General features: G+C 41.0%; 1 protein-coding gene across 1 annotated transcript; it reads right to left on the bottom strand.

The window, feature by feature from the left end:
* Positions 1-11,030: 11,030 nt before the first annotated feature.
* CLDN11 (claudin 11) lies at positions 11,031-26,724 on the bottom strand. The gene is made up of 3 exons (XM_034782120.1): positions 26,254-26,724; positions 23,152-23,316; positions 11,031-12,193 (listed from the first exon to the last, which is right to left on the bottom strand). The coding sequence occupies exons 1-3, from the start codon at positions 26,477-26,479 to the stop codon at positions 11,961-11,963; spliced, it is 624 nt and encodes a 207-aa protein (XP_034638011.1). The 5' UTR covers positions 26,480-26,724; the 3' UTR covers positions 11,031-11,960.
* Positions 26,725-27,124: the final 400 nt, after the last annotated feature.

Below are 27,124 nucleotides of genomic sequence, written 5' to 3'. Positions count from 1 at the left end.
TACTCTTCTTAAATGATATAAGGCTGTATCTTCATCCAGGATTTCTGATTTGAATATAAGCAAGAGCAAAGCTTGCATGATTTGTATGTCATCAGAGTCCTGTGATAAAAACAGCCTCAGAATATATACTGGTTGGGTGTATTTTTTTAAAAACTGAAGTATCAACAAAATCACATCCTTAATATAAACTCATATTTTTATTCAACTCTTTACCTCATTAATTTAATGTATTTATGTTTGTTTGATCTTCCACAAATGTTCTTCCCTGTCCAAAAGAAAATCTGAGTACATTTCCAAAGGGCCTTCGTATAGAGCACCCACAAAGTGCAGCCCTTACATAGGCAAACATCCAAATGGGAGTTTTGCCCTTAATAAAGATCACAGGATCTGAGACAGAATTTTCACATGCACCTTTTTGCATGCATGCAACGTGCATGTGCCACTGTTGGTGCCTGTTGCATGAGCACCTAATCAGGGTTTGTATTTGCAGATGCGGCTCAGATGCATGGTGGGGTGGGCGGTATATTTTGCAGGAGCAGTTTGAGGTGCCTTTGAAAATACAACCCCATAAATCTACATCAGGTACCCACTTTTTAGATATATATATACATACATTACAATTTACAAGAAGGAATCCTGGGCTCTCACCCACTGAGAATCTGTATTTTCAATGTGTTTGTCTATTTAATCAGCGCTGATATCTTCTCTGTGGGTTTGATCCTGAACTGTGCTGAGCATCTCCTGAAAAGATCATCTCTCACTGAAATCTGGTGCTTAGATATCATGGTGATAAATGTGTTTGAAATACCTAAGACAAAATAGATGGCAGGCCTATCCCAACATTTTCAGGGAGAAAAAATATGCCTTATTTTCCTACCAGCTCCTGTACTAGATAATATTTTAAAATAGTCATTGTAGCCCCAGTTCTGCAAGGTACTTAAGCATGTGCCTAGACATAAACACATGCCAAAGTTCCTTGCTGAATCAAGGCCTATATTCCCATGCAGTCTAAATAGCTTGTACCAGAGTAGTCACCAGTAACAATACCTGTTATCATGCAATCACTAATAATACTTGTGTAACTGATCCAGGGCCCATTGGATACAACCCTGTGGCTATTAATATCTCTATACTTGACCCTAGCATTTCTATATCCACCCATCCCTTCTTTTTCCAGGCAGATTTGCGGATTTCTCTAAATTCTGAACATTTTGTTCACAATCACCTCTTATGTCATGGGCTATTAGAGGGAATCATCCACTCTACTCTCATCTAAAAAAACAAACAAAGAAAAGAAAAGAGCCTATGCAGGAGGAAAATTTGTGCTGCAGTATTGACTTTGGTAGCATTAGGGATAATGAAGCCGTATTTATGTGTATGGAAAGCATAAAACACATATAAAACTGTAATGAAAGAACTGGAGGGCTGTGTTCCATAAGAATAGGCTCTTTCTAAAGATATTGCAGAGATTAATATAATTTATAATCTCCTTGATAACTCCTAGGAGTAGCTTAAGAAACAATTAGCATAGTCCAATGTCAAGCCGAAAACACCCTAGATATTAGCCTATGGTTTATAATATTTTCCCTTATTCAAAGAATTAAAACTACCAATGTGAAAATTACCAATTTGCAGCAGAGATGGGCCTCAATGAAAACCCTAGATCCAACTACCATGAATTTGGAGGAAGTTCAGAACCCCTGAAAGTTGGGGTCCAGGTCCATCTCTGGTTGCAGGTCATCCACATTTCCCCTAGTAACAGAATCTTGGGGTTCTTTGATGTGCAGGGAGAAAATCAAGGCCAAAATGTTCTGAAGTCTCCACTAATTCTGGGTGCCTCCATTTTTGGGTGGCCAATTTAAGGTACTTAAAGGTCCTAACTTTCCGGGGTTCTGAGCATATGTGAAGTCAATGGGAGATGTGGGTGTCCAGCACTTCCATAATTCCATGTTCAGTGTCTCAGATTGGACCCTCGGAAATGGGGGCATCCAAACTTAATGGGCACTTTTAGAAAATGCAAGCCTATACATACCCTATAATTCCAATTAACATTAATGGAAGTTACACACTTCATTCCCTCTGTTCAAGTGACTCCATCCTGATAATCATAACCCCTCCCTTGCAAAGGAACCAGAATATTATACTGATGAAGCATAAATTCTTCAACTTTTTTTGGCCCACTTCAGATTTTAGTCCCTCTGCAACTTTTTCGCAGCATGTGGTTACAACAATTTGATTACAAGACCCAGCATTCTAGCATCCTCACTGCAGAAAATAAATCACACACTGACATCAGATGTTATAAATTCAGCTTGTAAATGATCGTTACTTTTTTTCCTTTTGTTTGGTCTTATGATGTATAACTTGCTTTTATGCAGATGGTATTTTCTGGTGTAACAATTCTCTACAGTTCTGGTATGAATTGATGTATTTGTTAACAAGTTTGTTATATTCTTATTTTATTTTATTTGTGGTTTCCAAAACCCCATTGATGCACTGTACAATGGGAACTTGTGGTGTGTCATGAAGAAAGAAAAAAATATGCAGATGTGTTATGGAGTGATTTTTATTTTCAAATGAGTGTTGTTGATACTAATATATATATATTATATATATAGACTTATCAAAATACTAAGAAAAGAAATCTAAATTTACCAAAATGTGTATATTTTAATAAATGCATAAAGCTTTATTGTGTGCCTTTAAATTTAAAACATGAATTTATAAAGGAAGCCAGAGAAAACTGTGTCTTAGTATAAATTTCCATAATGATGTAAAGCTTTTAAATGAAAGACTACACCAAAAAAGGAAAGAAAAAAAATCCCATATAAATTTTGTTAAACTGATAGGTATCTGAAGGTCTGATATTTTTTCAATGCTAAATTGAAGTTAAATATAGACAAACTTTGCCTTAAGTGCTCCAAAATTTCCTTTGTAGAAGAAACATTTAAATGGGCTGATTTTGGAATTTACTTGCATTGTTGTGAAAAATGATTATTAGTTTACACAATAAAAACCTAAGAAAATGACAGCAGGTTGACTATTAAAGTTTTAAGTATCAAACAGTCAGTGTCATATTCTGCCTCTTAGACGAGTTCTTTTACCCTCCCCTCCAGCAATCAAGACCAATTGCATCAGCCCTGATTCAGACCAGTAAATTCAAAGTGGCAGTTGTGGGTCCCACCCCTTCCTCTTCACAGCTGGGAACATGCAGGATTAGAGGATAGACAAAAAGCCTCTCTGAGTGTTTTGCCCTTTGCTCACTGAGTTTATAGTGTCTGTCTCTTTCCATTCTGCCTCCCTTTCAAACCATATGCTATCCGCAGATTCACAGTGCCAAACTCAGATAAAGGCCTTGTCAAGGTACTTGGGGCCTGGGCTGTTGAGAACCACAGGCTCACCCCGAGACCCCACCTCACCCACCAGGGGAGAGACCCCTCCCCACCCCGAGATCTCCCCCCTCGCTGAGACCCCACCTCACCCGCCAGGGGAGAACTAGGGTGACCAGACAGCAAATGTGAAAAATCAGGATAGGGGGTAGGGAGTAATAGGCGCCTATATAAGAAAAAGACCCAAAATCGGGACTGTCCCTATAAAATCGGGACATCTGGTCACCCTAGCTGTTGTATTAATAAGAGGTGGGTGTAAAAGGCCCAAAGGGCCACTGATTCTCAGGGCTAGTCTACACTACCTGCCCGGATCGATGGGTAGAAATCGATCTCTCGGGGATCGATTTATCGCGTCTCATCTAGACGGATAAATTGATCCCCGAATCGACGCGCGTACTCCCACCTCGTCAGGAGGAGTAAGCGCTGTCAACGGGGGAGCCGCGGCAGTCGATTTGCCGCCGTCCTCACAGCGGGGTAAGTCGAATAGGATACGTCGAATTCAGCTACGCTATTTGCATAGCTGAATTTGCGTATCTTAAATCGATCCCCCCTCCCCGCCCAGTGTAGACCTAGCCTCAGTCTTTTCCATTCTGTGACCCCATGTTACAATAGAAAAAATGTTTCACTCCCCTCTAGCCATAAGGATGGCTGCTGAAATCTGCTCATGATGCCCCCGGGTGGTCACGACCCACAGATTCAGATCTTGTGGATTAAGTGCTCCTGCAGGCCATGGGGCCATGCTCTACTTTTGAATGGTTCTGCCCAGAATCAGTCCCCATTTTTCTCATTTCATTTTAACAAAAATAAGGACAAACCCCTGAACATTCCTAGAATTAAGCAGTTTTTGTTCTGAAGCAGCTCTAAAGCTGGCTGGAATTTGTCGAAATTGAAAACTTCATCAATATCTTAAACCTAAATTCATAAAATGTTCCTGAAATATCTCACTGGTTTTCCAACCTGCCCAAGCTCTGCTATGTACCTGAGCCTTCTGTCGCTTTTTCATTTCAGCGGGTGCCTCAGCTGAGAGTTAGAAAGATTTCCTTCCACTCGTCCTTGCATCCACTTTCTAGACTGGTAACTGCATGTCTGTTCTTTTTAGGACATGCTCCCCTACTTGGGTTTGTCATCTCTACCGTTTATTACACGGCACCTCCCAGCCTGCACTGACATAGTCACACTAGTTGGGTTCAAGCTAGTGCACTAAAAATAGCATTGTAGCTCAGGCTGTCAATCCCACCATGCCCTGAGCTCCAGCCTGAGCCACAATATCCACACTGCTATTTTTAGCATGCTAACTCAAGCCCTGCTAGCGTGAGTCACTCTACTCAGGCCGGGAGACATACCCAATAGGTAATGGTTTGCATCTGGCACAGTCTCAGAGAAACCCTGGCATGGAGTTTTGTGTTCAGCAGAGAGAGATTCTTGCTGTGTAGGTCATACTGCGTCTCTGACCTCCCAGCTGCACTGAGAATCATTACTTGTGTGATTAGGGCAGTCTCGACCAAGTGAATAACACAACTGCCTAGCTCTTAGAGCTGATATTACACCCAATATGGAGCTCTTCTTCCACCCAGCAAAATGATATATTGAGGTGTTAGATCAGTAAATAAGAGCCAAGAGATGAGAATGTTTCTTAAAGGCAATCTTTGGCCCATGCAGCCCAGAGGTATGTAGGAGCTGGAGATCCTGCCAGGACAGAGGGAGGCTTTGGAAGTGTGAAAAACAGGTATTTGTGCTCTGATTCTTTGTGGTGCCTCCAATAGCTATCCCTTTACCTCAGCCAATGCTAATATCCTGCCAACCACTTGGCAGGACACTGGAGTTTACAGAGATTCATATTTTTTGCTTTGACTATGTCTGTTTCTTCCCTGTAGTAAACTTTATTCCTGCCTCAGAACTGTCTTCCTAGGGTTTCTATGGATTTGATTTGGGATCAAACACCATGAACCTATAAACCAAGAAAATGCAAATGCAGCCTTTTGCAATGACTGGCGTGTGCCTCTCAGAGAGCTGGAAAGAGGACAGTAGTTCTGCTTTGCGTGACCTTCTCTTTCCATTCTGGTACCTGTTGATTCACTAGCTAGGGTACATCTACTGTATGCTACCACCACCAGAGGAACTGACTCCAAGTTTTACTGTGAGTTTGTGTTTGAATTAACCCAATTCTTAACGTCAAACTCAGATGAAACAGCAGAGTGTTTCATGGTTTCCACCCCAAACCGTAAATTGGCCTTCAACACTTGAAACTGGACCCAACTCATCTCCAAACTCATCCCTTTCCAGCTCTCCAATTCACTCTAAAACTCAGTGAAGGCTTTCCCTGAAACTCGGCCTAGAAAGGTTTGTGCAGCTGGTGAATATGGCCTGACATTTGTGTTTGTAATAAAACTTGAAACCAAACCAGGTGGTCTGTGCTTTGAGTATGAGAGTTTTACACAGCCGTAATGGAAATAGCCACACCCAAAAATCTGGATCCAGACAGCTCCAAACTCTGCAGCTGCGGGATTCAAAATCCAAATCCAGATCTAGAGGTTTTGCTCCAGCTCTGCACTCAAATCAAAAATTCTGGATTTAAAATCCTGATGTTCCAAAGCAAACTTAAGCATCCATCAACCAAGAAACATCTTTTAATTGAAATCATCCCTTTAAAAGTTCTAAACTGCAATGGAAGTTAAAAGCCTGAGCTGCTCCCTCTCACTGCACATGATGAACACAAGGTAAAAAGAAAGAAAGGTAAAGATATGTGAGGCAGGATTCGTGAAAATAAATATTGATCCACTTTTATGCTGTGACCAATAACATTTTTGCACTTTGCAGTCTGGGACTATCATGGAATAGTTGCCTTTGAGCAGTTCAGGCAGATGAGAGACTGAACCCTTCAGCTGAACTGAAGCCCAAAGCAGAAATGACACTTGCATTTCTGCGAAGCAGAGACTTACAGGGTATGCAGATCACACCAGTGAGAGCAAGGAGGGTCCAGGGGAGCCATTTGACTGCATGGGTCTGCTGTATATTTTACTAAGAGCACTAAGAAGGTGTTACTAATTGATTTATAGTCTAGTATAAGCAAAGAAAGCTGGACAACATTCAACAGCCACTAAATTAAATTAGCACTGGCTGTGGGCCATAAATAAAAATTAATTAATTAATTAATGGAGATGTCCTATCTCCTAGAACTGGAAGGGACCCCAAAAGGTCATCGAGTCCAGCCCACTGCCTTCACTAGGAGGACCAAGTACTGATTTTGCCCCAAATGCCTAAGTGGCCCCCTCAAGGATTGAATTCACAACCCTAGGTTTAGCAGGCCAATGCTCAAACCACTGAGCTATCTCTCCCATCCTTTGCATGCAGGGTATTTCTGATTCTGAGATTTGCAAGGAACAAGTCTCATTTTCCACTGCTGGTTTGGCTCTATCTTGTGAAAAATTAGAGTAGATGAAATGCACAGGCGCTTTTCAAAGCAAACTGTTGTTGTACTAATGACATGCATTTAGGTTTACTAAAAACAAAGGCCAAGACAAAACTGAACTGAAGAGATGCCCTGTACTCTAATGGAATAAAGATACCTAGCACTTTATACTTTTCATCCACACCTTACATTCTCTCCAACTTACAGGCAAGGGATTTTGTGCAGGTTCAAACAATGAGCTAGTAGCAAGGCCAGGAATAGAACCTGGATCTCTTGACTGTCAGACAGCTGCACCCACTATCCTGGATCACAATTGGCTACAGCATAAAACTGTCGCCAGTTTGTGCCTTACGCAGGTGCCTATAAAAAAGGAGCAGCGAAGGTGTGGCAAGGGTTAATGTGGAGGATGAAGCAAAGTGAGGTCACTGACTGAGCTCCAATCCAAACAAAGACATTTCATGCCAGACTATGACCAGCCCGTGTGAGTGAGCAATGAGACACATGCATCCTCCCCATGCCCTTGTGCCACCCACACGGGGGCAGCTGAAATTGCAGACCCTGAGCACAAGGACAGTTGCAATTCAACACTGGTAGCTGGCTGTGGAGGAACAGAAAAGCAGCTAATGTCCCCCCCACTCAAGACACTGGGCGGTCCTTGCTGTGAGGAACCATGCCTCTCAGCGCTCCACCTGGAATGAGAAGCCGAGCCCTCAATGGGAAGCTCTTGATGAATGTCCCTATTTAGCTTTTACATTTCACTGTTCATATTTGTGCTGCAATTTGTGCCACCTAATAGAGATACACCCCTCCTGCCCCGGGATGTAGCTGCGTAACCCTGTGTTCTAATCCTCAATTTACTTTTCAACAACTTGAGACACATTTTTATTCACAGAAAAAATACAATTTGAATGGGAGCTTGGTTAAAGCTTTGGGAATCAACAGGTCTCTGGGTTTACCTGGTTTGTAGGTTGGTGTTCCACCAGCCTTTGCTGTGGGAATTCTCCAAGAGGCAATCACCTCCTTTGGCTCTCTGAAGAGGAGCTATTCAGCATAAAGCAGCATTCCCCAACGCACAATCCACAATCGCAGGCCAGTCTCCACAACGCTGCACATCTGTGTGTTACACATTCTTTCATGGTGCCCACATATCAAAGACAGCACTTATTGCTCCTCTTGAGTGTATACAACAACTAACTGTACCCGGCCTGTGATGTAATGAGCACAAGTGTTCTGCCAAAGAACTGGGGAGTTACAGTTCACATTGTGTACATTGTATAGAACAATACAACACAACAAAATGCCGTGAGAGAAAACCACATTTGGGTCTGCTTGGCCCCGAAGGCAGCTCAGTACCAACACTATTTGTGTTGAGTCAGCCCTGGAGAGGAGGCTAAAATAGAGCTCTGAATCTGAACTCCCCCGCCCCCCTCCCCCACCCCCAAAGCTTGTGGGAATTCCACTCCAGCCTGTGTGTCGTGGCGTCGGCCTCATTCTAATCAATACATTTAAAGTCTGAGAGTGGTAACAGTACATTCACCTGGTTGTGCCATGCCCCATTTTCAATCCCTTTAAGCCTCCCAGCATGGCTTTCTGCAAGAAAGGAGAAGGGGGAGAGAGAGCTGAAGAGGCCAGTGTCCCATCTTCGTGAGCCGTGTTGTTCTAAGTACCTTGGAAGAGAAGGATTAAGGCACAACAAGGCCCAGATCCACCAAAACGTTAATAGCCCATGAACAACCTTTCCTCCTAATCCTCCCCACTTCCAACCCTACCTCCTCTGAACATTCTTCCCCCATTCTGTCATATAACCTCCCCACCCCAGATGGACACTCCAATTTCTCCCATTCTTAAGTCTTCAACTGAGACAAGTTCAGCCATTTTGACCGCCACCTGTGCAGACAACTGGCCAAAATTAGCCACTGCTTTCTGCTCTGCTTTCTCTAACTGCAGGGCCTGGATCCTAAGGGTTGTGCCTTAGTTCATCCATACTCCATCCCCAGGACCATTCAGTGTTTAGGTATCAGGAGATATGTAGCCCCCATTCACTGCCTTTGCCAATAGCTACCATTTGTTTTCATTACTATATAGACCAAGCATGATTTCTTTAGTGCTCTTCCCTATTGACAGATCTGTTCCTGACGTCAGTAAGGAAGCACCAGTTGCCTTTCCATCTCCACTGTCAACACTAGTGAATAATAAATAAATTACTGAAATAATATGCACTTCTACAGTGCCTCATGCCAGAGTATCATAAACATGAATTAAGCCTCACAGCAACTCTGTGAGGAAGGATTATTATTCCCATTTCATAGACAGGGAAACTGAGGTACAGAGTGGTTAAGTGACATACCCAAAGCCATGAAGAAAGCAAGGTCTGAACAGGGATTGGAATTCAGGAGTTCCTGGCTCCCCGACCTGTGCTCTGATCAACCCCCTCCTTTTTATTTGTAATGTCTTCCCAAGCAAGTCAAATGCCAGCATAGACCAGACAGTGCACTTGTCCTTCCTCATCATTCTTCAGAAGTAAATTTCTAGCAGTGTGTACGTCAGTCAACCTAGGCTGGAGTCAGGAATGCAGATCTGTAAAAGGGGAGCAGTAAGTGAAATCACCTGCAGTCAAAGATTATCCAGTAATGATCAAAACAGAAATCAGCAGTGTGTTCTAAAAGAAAGGCACCTCACATTGTTAACATTCCAATCAATGTTTAGCCTTATACCACGTATGAAATAAATGGCTTGGGAAAGTGTTGCTTGTTATTATCTTAAAGTTATTGGTAAAAAATATTAGAGTAAATTGATGCTTAAGAAAATTCTTATTGCTCTCACCTATTTGCTTGAAATAGTTAGGATTCCTTCCCTCAATAAAATAATTCAGTTTAATTCTCCGTGTTCTGTTTAATGTATAGCTGTCATAACAGAAAAAAAACCCAAAACGTTTGATCTGATTTCCCAGAGTACTTCAAAAAGGCATTTCCTTTGCACTAGAGTCTCAGGAACATGAAGAAAGGTGTTGCTGCCAATGGGTATATTAATAAAACACGAAGGGCCAACACTCTCTAATCTTTGCTCAGTCAAAACTTCCATTGATTTCAATCCGGATTGTGCCTTAGCACACTAAGAACTGCCGCATTAGGCCCTCAGGGAATTTTTAGATACACACACGGGGAGAGATTCTCCTGTTACTGACACAGGGATGAACTGGGAATAACTTTGCTGAAATCAGTGAAGTAATTTTGGGGTGCAAGAAAACAATCCAGCTCAAGGTCTTTATCTACGGCATCATCCAAAGTTCATTGCAGTCAACGGGAGCCTTAACTGGAGTTAACTTCAATGGGCTTTGGATCAGACCCTCAATCACTAAGTCACACTGCAGAAAAGGTATGTTCTTAATTCTGGTTAAAACAGGCATGAAGACACAGCAACTTGGCTTTTAACTCAGGTTAGCAGCTCAAGTTAAAGCCAATAGTGGAGCTGGGATTGAACTCGAGCTGCTAACCTAAATTAAAAGCAGAGTTGCCATGTCTTCACTACCATTTTAACTCAAGATAGATAATTTGAGTTAAGAACACACTACTGCTTTTGCTAACATCAGAGCTATTCCCTGTTCTAGTTCCAAGATTTGGTCTACACAGTTTTTGAATTGTTTCAACTATTTCAGATAAGGATGTGATTTAACAAAATAGTTAAATCAGTTCAGCCTACAGTGTGGACACAATTAGGGCTTAATCATGCATCATTTAAATCAATGAGAGCTGTTATATTATTTTATATTATTTATTATTAGAACATTGACTTCTATGGGCCCAAGTTCATGCCCTTACTCTGTTCTACATGTGCTTCTACTGGTATAGCTTATAAACCATACCCGTATAAGCACTTTTATAATGGTATAACTATGTCCACACTAGTGTATTGTATCACTTTAACAATATTGATTTCTATGTTTTCCAGACATAGAAAAGATTATTGATAATTATGCTGACTCAAGCTACCATTTGGAATGTTAATACAAGGAATGAACGGTACTGTAAATACCCCCTGCACAGTATGATACTTAGTTTTGATAATTATAACACAGCATCAGAATGATACTGAGCAGTACAGACCAACTACAGAGTAGAATTACTCTCCCTGAATCACCAAGAAAATCCTTCAGAATCACTGGGAAAACTGAATAAAAACATAACAGGGAGTAGATATTTGCAGACACACAGAGAGGAAGAAAAAAGCCAGTGTTTGCACATACTTTGTTGTTTATTGTACAATATTTCATTTAAAGTACAAAGGCATCATCAGTATTCACTGGAATTTACTGTGTTTGTAACTGGTACATTATACTGCATGTTAAAAAAAAGTCCACTTTAAGGATGCAAGTCAGCACACAAATTAATTGGAATAAAGAAAATAAAGTTTAAAAAAATCAATGTAAAAATACATTTTTTTAGTAACTGATCTGTACCAAAAAAATAAATGGATAGTGGGAATTAGAGCCCCCTCATGTCATTTAAAGCTATATACAAATGCACCATTTACCTTGTAATTCAAACCTTTGGGTTTCATTTCCTTCATACTGATGAATTTAGAAAAACGTTACTAAAATGATCAAATTCCAAAAGAAGTATTTACAGAGAAAGGCAAACAACCTTCCCTCCACCCCCAATCTTACAAAAGAGAAACATTTGTGTGCCTGGAATGCACAGAGTCTCTCCCTGTCCCTGCCCTTTCCATCCTAACTTTGCCAAAGAAGTGACCTTGAGTGGGGGAGAAGCCTATGGTAATGCATTCAGAGAAGCTATCTGAGTCACTTTAACAGTGGGAAAGTGTCTCTTTTCTTCAACACTCCCATAATCAGGGGAGCTGGAAAAAAAGAATAACTAAACAACCACCAGCTAACGTGGAACTATCCAAGAGCATCATGAATGCAAGAGCTTAGGATGGATAATCAGCAAGAAGTAAATGGGGAATGGCCTGGTCTGAGTTGCTAGAGGTTTCTTTTAAGGGAAAAGTGGGGGTTTCATGCTTTATCAGGCATTCATGATGGGTTTTTTTTAAATCCTCTACTGTGGAGCTTGGCAATGGTGTGTGACAGTACAAGCAAACCCAAAGCACCCAAGTCCACCAGTAAAAGCATGTGATGATGAAGGCTCTGGGAGTCTCAAGATTGCTTATACATGAGCACTCTTAGCATGGGTAGGAGAGCTGGATCCCGACGCGTAGTAGAAACGATTTTCACCAAACGACTGAGCATCTCCTGAGCAACAGACGATGACGGAGCCACCAAAGAGGCAAAGGGCAGACCCAATCCAGCCAGTGTAAAGGGAGTATCCAAAACTCACAATTGTAGTCTCACGGTGAGCAGACACAGGGAACCAGATAGTTGCGACGATACCACACAATGCTGGGGAGACATTAAAAACAACAGTAATTGCAGTACATAAATCCAGTCCAATCATAGATGTAGTCATGTGAACTATGTTAAACATATGTGAGGCACAGGCTTCTGCAGCTAGCCTGATCACAAGACAGACTGAGCAAATGCAATTCCCACCAAAGTCAATAAAAATGGCAATGTACTTAGCAGTTCAAGCACTGAGTCTTGATCCTGCATGGTACCTCCTGGGAGACAGAAAGTGCCCTTAGCTTCCACTGACATCAGTGACCTTCCAGGAGGGTACTGGGCACTTCACTGCAAGTTTGGAAGGATTCTGTTTTCAGTCCTTTAGGGACCTGGCAGATCACAGTAGATTTTACTGCTAGACCTTTATCCATTGGCACATTTTTGCAAGAGACTTAAGACCTGAGGGTCACTCACCATTGTTTAACATTCAACATTCAATGAATGTCAAGATGTGCAACAGATTCAGGAATAAACTTACAGATCACAATATTTCACAATATTCACTTCTTAATATTTCAGTTTTAAGCAGGATGGAATAGCAAATTCCTTGTCAGGTCCTCACTCTCTCTTCCTATCAGTTAATGCTGCTTCCTCTATCTATTTTGATGGGTAACAATGAAACTCAGGCTATCATCCAGTTGGGGGGGGGGGGGGGAGAACATTGCCAATATTTATCAGCTCAAATTTAAATATTAAATATTTATCAGCCCTTTCAAGCCTATCTACAAACCATTCAGTGCTACTAATGAAAGTCACTTGGCCAGTAAGTTTAAAAGCACAATAAGAGAGGAAGAAACAGTGGGTATGAAATCCTGGCTCCACAGAAGTCAATGACTTCTGACTTTAATGACTTCTTGCAATTGACTCCAATAACCGCTAAAGATAAGCAGTGAACTACTCATTCTTCCAAGTTAACTTTTGGACTGGTGAGGGCAGAGGAGAGTGGTTATACTTTGAATGGCTTTTGAGGCCTTACTTTGTTGCTTTTAGTGCTGAAGAAAACAAATAAAGGCACTGGCATCTGACTGGTAAAATGGCATTAAAATGCATAATATCAATAGACAATCCAACCAGAACTTAATATAGCAAAACACTTGGAGCCTGACACTCATTGCCCACAGCTCATGTACACCAGAGCAAAGTGCTACCAGATCAGAATGACACCCATTTTACACAGATGTAAATAAATACACAATCCCAATCCTAGTGTCTCAGCAGATTTAGCAATACTACTGACATGAAACCATCCTCCCAAAATACAGCCAGTTGGGATTGGTCTAGTTGAGGCACATGACGCTATAAATTATGCAGGGAGTTTCCAATTGGTGCGGATCATCGCTAGGAAATAAGTATGATTTTCTAAACTATTATCCATATCAACAAATAAAGAGTAACTGGCCTGAATATTTTACAGTTAGCGCACATAGAATACATTTGTGTGTAGACTCCATGGGCTATTGACAAGGTAGGCAAATTAATTCTCCTTTTGCTTCCCTCCATTTATCTACTCCAAGCTAAGGCTAAGATCACATTCAATAGTTCAGTTACTTTCCAAGGTCTAGCTCCCAATGAAGTCCATGGAAAGACTCCCATTGACTTCAGTGAGAGCAGGATCACACAGAATGCAAAATGACGCTATTGTGATATATACAGATGTTAAAAATCACTGCTACCGATTAGAAAAGGAGCTAAATGGGCCGTTTTCATAAACGCACCATAGAGGTTAGAGTATGCAGATACTTCATAGTCCTTTTATATTGCATAGTAGAAGGAATATTTTGCACTTGCACTATGCACTTACATAACAGAAACCTGTTGATATTCACCCCTTCTTGTCAACTGTTGGGAATAGGCCACATTCACCTTGATTGAACTGGCCACGTTAGCACTGACCCCCGACTTGGTAAGGAACTCCCGTCTTTTCACGTGCTGTAATATATATACCCGCCTACTCTATTTTTCACTCCATGCGTCTGATGAAGTGGGTTTTAGCCCACGAAAGCTTATGTCAAATAAATTTTTTAGTCTGTAAGGTGCCACAAGGACTCCTCGTTTTTGCAGAAACCAGAGACTTGCACTGTCTGTGTATTCAATGTGTGTAGTTTAGATGTGATGGGTGCAGCCTATTTTTCCTTGAGAAAACAGTGAGTGTGCCCTCCCTTCCTCATTGTCCTTCAGTCCCTCTGTGGGTTCTCATGAACCTTATCTTCAGTATTTGAACTAAGTAACCGGCCGAAGGGGTGGGAAACTGAAGGTGGGAGGATAAAAGCTTTCTAGGAGAGATCTGAGCGGAGTGGAAGAGAGAAAGTAGGAATATCCTCACGGGCATTTAAAGAACACCAAAAAAACACTTGCCATTTGGTGCAATCTGATGCATTCCAAAGACAACATATAGAAGTTTAATTAGAACTGGAAGGATTAGGTATTTATCGGTAAATGTCAGTTTCACCATAAATACACAAATTGAGGAAAAGTAAGAAAAATGCTGCTTGACAACATATTAGAGTTTGACTTAAGGATATTTACTTTGTATATTTTGATGTGATGTTGACAATTTGTGTATTAACAGTTATAAAGCTTTAACAAGTCCTTGAGATTTAAAAAGTTATTAAATAATTATTGTCTGACCCCACATTGTCTGAGCCTCCCATAATTTCCCACAACTGTGAACATTTAAATAGATAAAAATTGAAAAAAAAAAATGCTTAAAACACACCATTTTCCAGCTACGGTGAAAATTTTAATGGAAAAGAATGTTAAAAAATAAACATTGATTTACCCATTAAAATGATTTAAAATAAAAATTAAATTCTGCAAAGCTTAAGTATAGTTATGGCCCAAGGATAAAAGTCATCCCTGGAATGGATGATTTGAAGGTATTCAAAAATAAGGCAAATTCCATAGGAGGCAGAGAAAACCCATCTCCAGTTCAAACGTAAAAGCAATATCTATTGGTAGGCAAGTAAAATTTATGTGTCAGATCCTCGGCTGAAATAAATCAACATAGCTTAACTGACTTCAATTCATATGAAAACTATATGCCTCCGACCCATAAGAAGAAAATCCTAACAAAACTCTCGCCTTTTATTCCTATTCCTTAATTACAAACTATGCAGGTTAGGACTGATTCTCTTCTTGTTTGTACTAGGAGCAATTACAGAGACGTCAATAGAGTCACCCCAGAGTAAGTGAGCAGAGACTCGGGCCCCTTTCTCATTATTATTAAACTACTCTTCCTTGAAAGGTTAGCAATATATGCATTTAGGAAGTGCCTCACCACTCAGGGCACCATAAACCATACTTCAACATAAACATAATATAGGCAAATTAAAAACACTCTCAGAAAACTCAGAATAAGCAACAAGAAGGAATCAGCTGTAAGGGAGAAAGTCAAAAAAGGAATGGAGATGGGAAAGATAAGAGGAGAGATGGACAACAATATTCAGGTTAAAAAATAGCTTGGGGGGGAAAAAAGCTCAGACTTCTTTTTAAGGGGTCAGAGAAAGGTGAGACAGATTTTAACTGGGGAGCAAATTCCGCTTCCCTGTGGGGGAAGATCTATAGAATTTAGTAGGGACAGAACCAACAGGGATCTATAGAAGTTACTCTAAAAACCTATAGAATTAAACAGAAAATTAGATCCTTTTTCTGGGCTTTTGAACCATCCTGTAGGATTCTATAACAAGGATTGAAATCTATTACATTCTACTGCAGAGGGGTTTTTTTAAATGAAGTTCTATAGGATTTCTTCATAAAGTTGCAGGCATGGTACAATGGCTTTCCAGTCTACAGCGTGATTGTGATGCCTATGAAGCAGTTGGTGTGTGAACACTGATGTCCCCAGGTTATAGAGGAAGTTTCACATACAGCCAGAGGCCACACCCTTAAGGGCTTTAAAAGCCAGTAGTGACCAACTGAAAAACAATGCAGCACTTTATAGGCAACCAGGGTCAAAAAATACAGTTTGGCATAATATGATCATGGCTGTTCAAAGCAGTGAGAAAACATGCCCCTGCATTCTGAACATGCTCATTGCTATATGAGTTCATAATAATCACCCTCACTAAGGGTCTATCACTGATCCTGCAAACACTGAGTGCTCTTAACACCCATTGAAGGCAATAGGAGTTGAGGGTACTAGGCACTCACAGGATTGGGCCCTAAAACAATACTTCTTTATGGCTCATACATCTGAGAAGAATCAATCTGCTAATATTTTATTTCCTGCAGGAGCAAGCTGTGCTGGACTCAGTCCTTGTGGCTATCAGGGAATCAGAGCAAAACAATAACAAGACTATGGCAGAGTTACAGGTTTCCACCAACCATATTAAAAGATATCTTGAGGCTGTGTCAAAAATTAAAGTTGCAAGGGGAAAGGTGGGGAAAGAAAAAGGAAAACTGTTTGGTTAAAACAGAGAACTAATGAGTGACTCTGTCCAGGAAAGCAGAGATTGCAACCCCAATCGCTGCAGTTATTATTAGAGAAAATATTTGTTTATGGAAAAGAGAGGAACATTTGAAGGATGCTAATAAAGCCAATAATAATTTTGAGCCTCCCCAAAGAGAAAGGCCCAGTGGATTTTAAAGGACATTTTTGGGGAAAAAACTGGAATTTGTCCTGCATGTAGGTCAGCTTTATTTGATTCTTACAAACAAGAAAATCCATGAGCTTCTAATGTTTTCAAACATGAATGTATCAACTGAGAATCTGCAAAGCCATCTGATGGCTCATGTAAAAAGCTTCTTTGTTGCCCACAAAGGGTACAATCATCTTTTCTTTTCTGTCGGCACTGGGTAAAAAAATATATATTTATGTCCATAGACTATAACAGCCTTATCCTTCCAGACCTCTCCCCCACAACACAGGACAGAAGAAAACACTTGCTCTGATATGAGAAGAGCTCTCAGGGTCATCGAAACAATAACATCTCTTGTATATGTGGCTAAACTGAGTGCAACCACCTTATTTTGATGTTGACAATGTTGGGAAACTCTGTGCAACACAAGCCAATCAAAGACACTCTATGGGTCAGTTTCACCTCCCCACATTTGGTTGTCACCAGCTGCCACCAGTTCTAAATGAGTCTGTTGATCCTGATGAGGGATGTGCTCAAACTCTGCTGGATTTGCAACACTTTGCAGGGTAACATTTCAATTTAAATCCCACAAGAAATATTGGGAAAGTACATGCCACAATTTCAATATTTCTACAAGTCAGCGGGCTCTGATTTTACTCTGGAAGTGACAGAGAGTAGGATTCAAGAAAACTTGGTCTGTATAGCAATGCAAGGAAAAGGCAGGAGTTTTTGTAGGTAATTTTTAGGCAGGATTCAGGGTTTACTGAAATAGGTTTCCCTACAAGCTGTCTGAATATAAACTGCCCCTCTTTCTCTTTTCCTGCTAATACTGCCTAGGATTTTGACTAAGCCAGCCCATGACCCCTCACAAATGAGACTGGGCACTGACACGCAATACATTTATACTTGCTCCATCATGCTATTGTAAATTCACATTGTCATATCCTCCACATTATATCCCAACCATGCCATTAATATGTCGATTGGCCATGTACTTGCAGGGGTTCAGACCACTGCACTGAAACTCTTAATCTTCTGCATTATAAACTTAATTTAATTGGGTGGTACATTCATCTAAACAGGAAGCATAAAAGGGGTTGGGGACTGGTGTGGAGGATAGAGCAGTTTGAATCTAGCTTGACATATTGTCCAGGGGAGTGAGTCCCCACTATCTGCCTTACTCTAAAAGCACTGGAAAGTATCCGCAAAAGAAATAAGTAAAGACAGTGTATATTAAAACAGTGTTATACTTGGGGAGGGAGAGTGTCACTACACAGGGAATTTTCCTTGAAATCTGCCTCAATATGTCTCCTGTTCTCTCCTATTCAGAGTTATACAGAGCGAGTTTCCATGATCCTCATTCTACCCAAATGGCAGCTTCCCAGTTCTTTAATAGAATTTTGGGGTTTCTTTTTATATTAAACACGTCTTTTAAAACAAAATGAAATTATTCTGGATTCCCAAAGGGGAAACAATCTGGAGTTTTCCTTTAGAGGATTAGCAGAAATTTGAGATTAAAAAATAAAAGGCAATTTTTCCTTCTTAAAATGTTATTTTAAATGTGACTTTATAACATTCAAAACTATCAGACTTCCAAGAATGGGGCTATTATGAGAGAACTGGCTGACCCCAATTTAATCTTTTGCAGACTTTTCATTATTCAACGTATAAAACAACCAATGTGGTTTTCAGTTGTCTTAATTTTCAATATCAGAATAGTAGGTTTTGGGTTTTTTTCAGCATCCTTTATTTCAGACCCCACCCAAACTACACTAGGAAATTGACCTTTTGTTATCAGCAATGGGTCCCCAGAAAACAAGTATCAACAGTTTGGCTGCTAGTCTGTTTTTTGTTCCATCAACACTAGCAGTTTAACTGTTTTCAGCACTGAATCAGAGGGAATCACTTCTGACAGCTGTTTGCAGCAAGGATCAATTCCCTAGTACAGACGGGATTAAAGCAGACATAAAAATGTACGTCAGCACGCAAGATAGAGAGGTGTGCACATGTACAATTGTTCTTACTGCAGCCTTGCTATTTTCAGTGGACATTAAATCAATGGAATATCTGAGCCCACTATTTTCCTGGCAAGTTTTCAGTAGTTATTTTAAATTCCATAATGTGTATCACAACCTCTGTTTTTCTTTTTAACAATTTCAGTGCTAAACGCACATCAATTTCTTAAATTAATAGGGATATTTACAGTGTTGGCAACTCTTGTGATTTCAGCTCAAGTTTCACCATATTTGGCTTTAAGCCTGAGATTTTTTTCAGCCTTCACGTAAGAAAAAAGTAAGTTTTTAGTCCTTGTGGTTGTTCAAAAAAGTTTGAAAACATGAACCACAAAGGTTCAATAATCCGACAGCAAATAAAAACAAGCATTTTAATCCAATCTCATGATTTTTGGGGCCTGACTCATGACTGTTGAATGCTATGGGCTGGCAACACCATATTTGTTTTTCAGAGGAGAAATCATTAAGCTGCGGTAGTACCAAAGTCATGGACTGGTGTCCAATATTCACATTCCAAGGACACTGCCTGGCCAAATGTAGGTGTTGTAAAAATTAATTTTAAAAAGCTTATGATGCATTCATGATTTTTGTAATCTAACTGAAGCAGCTTTATTTTAAGCATTTCCCTGCAATGCCCACAATTGAAACATTGCAGCACTATGCTACTGCAAGAGAGCCAGAAAGTGAGAGTGATTTGAAACTGATTAGAATAAAAAGCAAAACTGACTACAGTAATATATTTTCATTGTTGGAACAGTGAAATGCACAGAGTGAGCAAGGTTGTACTGGAAGGTGCTATACTAGGGCCAAAGGGATTAGAGCAGACAACATGAGAAGTAGAAAGCAAATATGTATATTTTTAATCAGTATTATTGGTAACATGGGTTAGGAAATTTGTTTATTTTTATTTATACAGCACCAAACATCTGCTAGGCACTTCAGGGCTTGATCCTCCTGAACACACTCCACTCCCATTGACATGGGTAGTCAACACCTTGCAGGACGGAGCCCTTACAGACAGTGGGACTGATTCTGATCTCATGTACATGAGTGTATAAGGAGTTATTCCATTGGTCTCAATGGAGAAAAACCAGTGAGCGATCAGAATCATGCCTAATGAGTATTAATTGGTCCATGTCATTTGAACATTAACACTTTCTTTTCTCAAAGGAGTTGCTAGGTTGGAAATTTACAGTATGTCTACTCTGCAGCTGGGAGTGTACATCCCAGACAGGGTAGATAACACACGCTAGTTCAGCTCAAGCTAGCATGCTTAAAAATGGCAGTGTGGACAATGCAGCACAGGTGATGGCACAGGCTAGTCACCCGACTACAAGCCCACCCCACGCCCTGGGTCTGTGTTCAGGTGGCTAGTCCGTGCTACTGCCCATGCTGCAAAATCCACAGTTATTGTTAGAGCGCTAGTTCAACACAATGGGTCTGTGTCTGTCTACCCTGGTTGGAAGCCACCCCCCAGCTGCAGTGTAGACATACTCTTATGTACTGTGACAGAGTGTGGTATTGCGATGGGTGCTTTTATGGCTATGTATTTTGCTTTTCTCTGGATTTAAGGAGCCAGGTTCTCCTCTCATTTATATTAGTATGAATCAAGTGGAATTACACCAATGTAAAACCAGTATCAGTGAGTAGCGATCTGGGCCCAAGAAGCCTACCTATAAGCACATGGCACAGCACTGTTTACAATAAGAGATTTCAGTTCTTTGCATCATAGGCTAATGCAACATTGTCATTGTAATTTGTTACCCGTTTGTCTGTTCCCTGCTTTCTGAGTGAAATACTATCACTCAGTCAGCTGGAACAAACTCCCCACAAATAATGAGAAAGTAACTGAAATCTCAAGAAGAAAAGAATTATAAGCCAGACCCTTTTTCATCATCTGCAGATCCAGAGGGCCCTGATGCAGCCACAGGATTTCTGGAACCTACCCAATCATTCACATCCAGCTCTGCTTGGACTCCTGTGTCCCAATGAGAGTGAGGCTAAATTTTTCAACCAAAACTTTTTAGGTGAAAAATGCAGATTGGTGACACTGAAACATTTCACAATTTTGTGTCAATTTTGCCAAATTGTTTTGGTAAAAAAAAAATTCTGAAAAAAATAGAAATGTTTTGTTTTAGCATTTTCAAAATGTAGCATTTTGATTTTTCAATACAAAATGACTTTTTGTTTTGAGATTTTCCTTTAATTTATTTTTTAAAATCTAAAAACATTAGAAAATGTTCCAAATCTAAACAAAACATTTTGTTTCAGGTCAGGGAAACATCTGCTTGACCCCAAACAAATTTTTGTGCTGACTTTTTGGAATTGGTAGTGAACCGAAAAATCCATTATTCAGACCTCTCTCGTCCCGATTTTATGGTAGGGCTAGCGGATCCATCTCTACTCAGATTCACCAACCACTGTACCCCACAGAGCTGGGACATACAAGCCAGGACTATTTCCCCCCTCCTGCCTCTCCTCCACCAGGATCCCCCTCTGCCAAGCTTGGCTATTTTGGTGCTCAAGATTTTAGACTGTGGTCAGTGATAAGTTCACACATTACATTAACCCTCTATTTTGACTCCCTACAATAGGGATGGTCTGGCAAACCCACATAGGGCCTATATATCTGATTTTAGGGACACGAGTCACAACAATATCCTTTTAAAATCCAGATGCACTGCTATAGGCTCCGGTAGCACAGGCATGGAATCAGTCTCACTATACATTACATTATTATCCTCTGACCAGCGGCCTGTTAAATCACTCTGGGGACTCAGCCCAGTTCCCAGTGTGCCACACTGGGGCAAAACCTACCATCATACCCTTGTTGGAAATCTCAGGAGAGAGCCCAAGGACTGAGCAGGCATGGAGACTCAGTCTAGTTATGGAAGGGATTCCCTCCAGGTCAGGGATGAAAGGAGCTGCCCCTCTTCCAAGGACTTCAAATGGACTTCTCCAGAGTGCTCTTCAAAAACATTAAGTCACCTGGTGTTTTTATAGGTGCTTAGTTTTTGTTTAGTTTTTAGTTGCTGGAACTATTTACAAAATGAACAGCAAACTAAAGGCTAAACTCAGAACTGGAGGGGACTGTGACTGGAGCTGTTCTGCTGTGCTCACTCCTCTTTAACTGACTAACCCTTGTGTTCGAATCCCAAGCCCTGGCATGTGCTGCAGCCGTTCATCAGTTCCCAAGCCCCAGCACTGACTACCTCTGCTGTGGCAACTACACCCAGTGTTCACTTTAATTAAAAAAAAACACAACAACTGCATGATGTCAGTGCTGGCTGCCACGCTGAGAAAGCCAACGACAAAGCAGAGCTTGCACAAAGAGGCCACTTTCCCTCGCCCCGCCTCCTCTGCTAAACAAACTGATAAAAACAAGGCACCAAGGCTGTTGTCGAGATGACGAGGCCTCAATAATACACAGGTGTTACACTTGGGACAATAAGCTTCACAGTCCAATTCTGGTCAAAACAATCTCCCACTCAGTTACAGAGAAAGGGAGGAAATTGTGAGAGTAACTCAGAGTCAAGGGGGAAAGGGCAAAACTGATGGGGCACGTAGAAAAGAGCTGCTGAGGTTATGCGGGCACATGTCCTTGCCCTCAACTTTATACCCTATCCTGTTATTGAAGCCAGTATGCCTGCAAGACTTGCACCTTCTTAATCCTGCTTTCCTCACCCTTGCACCTCAACTTATTTTTATGTGATTGCACCTGTGATGCTTCACAGGCACTGAGCTAGGACAAGGAAATTTGGGGCTAGTCTTTTTCTCTAGGCAACTTTGGGGCAATGGGCAGGGGTGCTGGAACAATTTTTATAGTGGGGGTACTGATGATGAAAACCAGGCATTTGGGGTTTGTTATTACTATTTGAAGCCGGGGGTGTGGCAGCACCCCCAGTTCCAGCACCCCTGGCAATGAGGATCTAATTCATGTCCCCTCTCTCCCCTCCCTTATCCCGCAAACATAGTAACACTACTGCAGGCTAGCTAGCCAAATCAATCACCCATGGGCAGCTGTGTATCTGTCACTACTGATCACCCTACTGTAGACTTGTGCTGGGTGCTTTACTTGGAGCAAGACGCCAAAGGACTCCTTAAGACAATGCACAGTAGGGTTTAGAAACCCTTCTCCTCCCCCTGCCATCATTCATTGCTTCTTTTATTTGTTCTCCTCCTCATGTTTATGCATTTGTTTTCTCCAACAGACTATGTAGTTAGTCCACTTGTCCAGACTGTGGTTAGGCCAAGCCCAGACAGCCATGTCTTCTGAGCGATGGATCAGGTAATCTCCTGCCTATTCAGTTTGTACAACATGTTATCCTTAAGAAGGGAAGTATGTCCAGGGGCCAGATGTGCACCTTACCCAAGAGAATGAGCAGGATTCCTCCCAGCTGGGAACGCCGGTACTTGGCAGCTCCAGGCTCATGGCCCATCCGAATACAGGGCAGAACAGTCAGCAGCAAGAGAACAGCAGGGAGGCCCAGCACTGTGGCAGCAATCATCAGTGCTCGGCATGCCTGGACATAGCCTGTTGACAAGGACAGGAAGCAGAATCTCGATTAATAAACAAAAACAACAGGAGGAGATATTCAGCCAAACACTCCTATATAACTAACTACCTAACTACCAAGAACCTGGGGAGCAGAGGAGAGACAGCAAGGGAAGAATTTGGTGTGGGAGGAACTTTCCTAGGTTCCCAATCCCTAACACAGAAATGACCTGCTTAACAGCAGAAATTTAAAATGGAGGTTCTCAGACAGTGGTCCATGGTCCACACCACAAAACCCATCCAGGTGGTCTGCAAAATGAGCACATTCAGGGTCATTTACATTCTTATAACTTAGGGATACAAAACCACCCCGACATAGCTGAGATATGGGACAAAACCCAATAGATCCTGAAGGGAGCATCAAGTAAGGAAATGATCAACTCTGTAACATCAAACCTCTTTCTCGTAAACCTATGGTAGCCTCTCCTAGGAGGTATCTAGGGGGTTTGGACTTCCAGCAGTGAGGACGGGCACTGACCCCCCACCAAATCAATGGAACTTCAGTGATAGCTCCACTCCATACTTCACTGTATAATATTCCAGTGCTGTTGAAGCCCCCCAAACACAGTGGAGGCAAACGTCCAGAGGCTTTGATCAGCCGGTCTAGATCGGGGATTGAGAGATGGGCACCAGTTCTAACAAATAGGAATTCCACAAATCCCTAAGGCCAATATGGATATCAAGGGATTCAAAGGTTTAATAGGCTGAACCACCTGTCACTTCAGTAGGCAGGTAAACCATGTCCTCTACTGAGCTTCCTGTCACCTATGCAACAACAGCCTAACACAAGACAGCAGGAGATTACAGAGCTCTTGTGAATGTAAGCATCCCAGGACAAGACACTTGTCATTTATATTTGTCTGTGAAGTGCCATATGCTCCTATTATAACTAACGGAGCAATTACATACATAATAATAATGCTCAAATTTGCTTTTGTTAAAAGGGTCACCTTTTGGCTTTGGTACAAAGTTTGTTCCTATTGTTGGGAAATCTCCTATGCTCCAGACACAGTCTTAATGGGATAGGGAAGTTCTAGGGGAAATGCACATATACTCCCAGCTCCCATTCCTATCCTGTCCAACAGAAGGAAATGACAGCACTGCCATAGGAGAGAGGATTCATGAGTTCAGGAACTCTGATTATACCACACAGTATCTCTGCAAACAGTGCCTTGAATCAAAAGTCACAGAATTAATTATCATGCAGATGAGAAACCAGGGTTCAAGCATTTTCCTCTTCTTGGACATGTAGATTCTGTGTACGTTTGAACATCTGCTTGAAAACAAACTCTTTAAAAAGTGCATGGTAAATGAGACTGAAAAGCCCTGTGTGATTTCAGTAGAATTGATCCCAGTTAAACATACATACACACACATTCATTTTAAATCCTTTCAACTCATTCAGTAAGAGGTACCGTGTGGATTTCAGCTACTAGACAAATCAGGATAAATTAGTCCCTGATATATACCCACTGGTATTTAAGAAGTTGCTGCAAGAAGTATTTTGGTCTATGAAGTATATGTTATTTTTGTTGAAGAGGGGCATTGTTTTCTGCTGCTGCTGCTAAAAGATTTATTTACCTATAAATGAAAGTTTAATTGTACAACTTTTTTTCTTCAAGGCAGGGGTTTTCTTAGTGTCTTCTACAGCAGCAAGCATATTGGCAGTTTGGCACTATACTAGCAATAAACAAGAAGGAAAATTTACTAAAAACTAAGGCACAAGAAAATAAACAGAAATATAAGCTGAGTCTAATTAGTTACTATGGTGGTGGACACTACAAGAAACCCTGTGATCAACAAAATTTAGTGCTCTGCAACATTGACTGATTGACTGACAATATCTGAAACAAATCCAGAGCCTTTCCACCTTCACTGAAACTCTCTTCAGAGCACCTTTTAAAAATGTGAACAAATAAGGAAAAACAATTCACTGAAAAGTGACTGGCAGACCTCCTCCTACCCCTCCAGAATTGTAGGGAGGAGGTGTCTGAGAGTAGCTACACACAATCCAGCCAAAGTCACAGAACAACAAAGAAGTGTTACAAAATTGATGGTGATGGAAATGGATAACGCTACCAGCTAGCTAAACTATTTACAGATGCCAAGATTGTACGAAGAATCCATATGCTGAGGTCCAGAAGTTTGGTTAGTTAGCACAAAGGGACATATTCAAACTTAGTGACACATCATGTTTAAGTTGGACTTTAGTGTGAAATTAGTTTAGCAAATTACACAATTAGCAAATATCAACAGTAATTAAATATAGAAAATAGGCATAACTGTATAATTAGAAGTTCAATATTGTATAGTCTTAATAGGAGCAGAAAGCACTTGAATATCAAGACTTAGTCTTCTAAATTAAAATCAGTCGTTAATAATCTAGTATTAAAATTAATTATACTCATCAATATGTTAATACAGTAGATCTATATTTGTAAGAGCAGCCTATTTATTTATTTAAAAAACTTTAGTTTTTGACTTCAGATAATAAAATTAACAGAAATAATTGTATAATTCAAAACTCTAGGCCATATCCTATTATTATAATGCATTGTTTGTATGGCAGTAGCACTCAGAAGACTCAGTTATAGACCACGAGAGAGAGAGAGAGAGAATTAGTGTATCAAGAATGATAGCAAATAAGAATAAAAAATAAAATAGATCATTGACAGTGTAATAAAATAGAACCATACCTAAGACATAATTAAAATATTAACCATAATCTATCTTTAATATTAGCTGTAACTATAGGATAGTATCAATCTAATAGAATTTTGAATTCTATGTGTATTATAATTAGTGGGTGAGATCCTGCACTGTTGAAATCAATTGGAGTTTTGCCATGGTCTCACTCTGGAGCAGGACTTGTCCCTTCATCTCTGTATCAAAAGGGAGACAACGAGGAGCCCATACCTGGCAATATGAGGATGTCCACTAGTGGCTTGCAGTGATAGAGCCCTGTTGCCATGACACAATCTGCCCACAGCCCTTTGGATCCCAGCTCGTCCATCTTCCTGCAAGTGGTGATGGTGTAGCCACAAGTCACGACCCACTCATTGGTGGCTGTTGTCACGATCACACCAATCCAGCCGACAAAACTAGAGACAAATCCAACTAGGTGCAAGCAGGTGGCAACCATGTTAAGCTGTCAAGCCAGGCAGCTGAAAGGAAAAGCACAAAAAGTAAAGAGTAAAGGGGATGACTGAGCTTTGTAAGCTGGAGCAGCCTTGATGCTGAAGAAAACAAGTGCTGGGACCTGCCCTAAGCTGTCAGCAGGTAGCACTGGAGTTTGGTGTAAGCAGATCCTGAGTGGTGCTCTAGTGGCAGGGATGCCTCTGATCAGTTCAGCTTCTGGGAGTGGTTGGAACTCCTGCCAGCCCCACTGACAGAGAGGGGAGGAGTAACACAGGGAGCCCTACTTCTTCCAGCTAATCAAGGAGCTGAAAAACAAACTAGCCAATCAGAGCGCAGGAAGGGGTGGAGAAGAGAAGGGTACAGAAATGTAGACTTATCCCATTCCTATTACCTTCCCTTGGGGGTCCTATGTTCTTGTCAGAGAACTAAACCCATCAGAATGTAATAGAGTTGAGTGTGGCTTTGCATTTTAATAAATACATTCTCTCTCGCGCGCACGCTAACTGAACTAATAAAAGGAAAGGCCAGAGCTTTAATAGAAAAAAAAATCAAATAGTTGGACTATTGGAAATGCAGAAGAAAGTGGAGGTTAAGCAACATTGTGGGGCTGACTACAGGTCATCACACTGAGACACTCCCAGTGGAATGG

The sequence above is a fragment of the Trachemys scripta genome, chromosome 9 (genome assembly GCF_013100865.1).
Source record: "Trachemys scripta elegans isolate TJP31775 chromosome 9, CAS_Tse_1.0, whole genome shotgun sequence".
Classification (NCBI taxonomy): domain Eukaryota; kingdom Metazoa; phylum Chordata; order Testudines; family Emydidae; genus Trachemys; species Trachemys scripta.
Note: the sequence above shows the minus strand (reverse complement) of the source record. Positions and strands in the feature narration are given on the sequence as shown.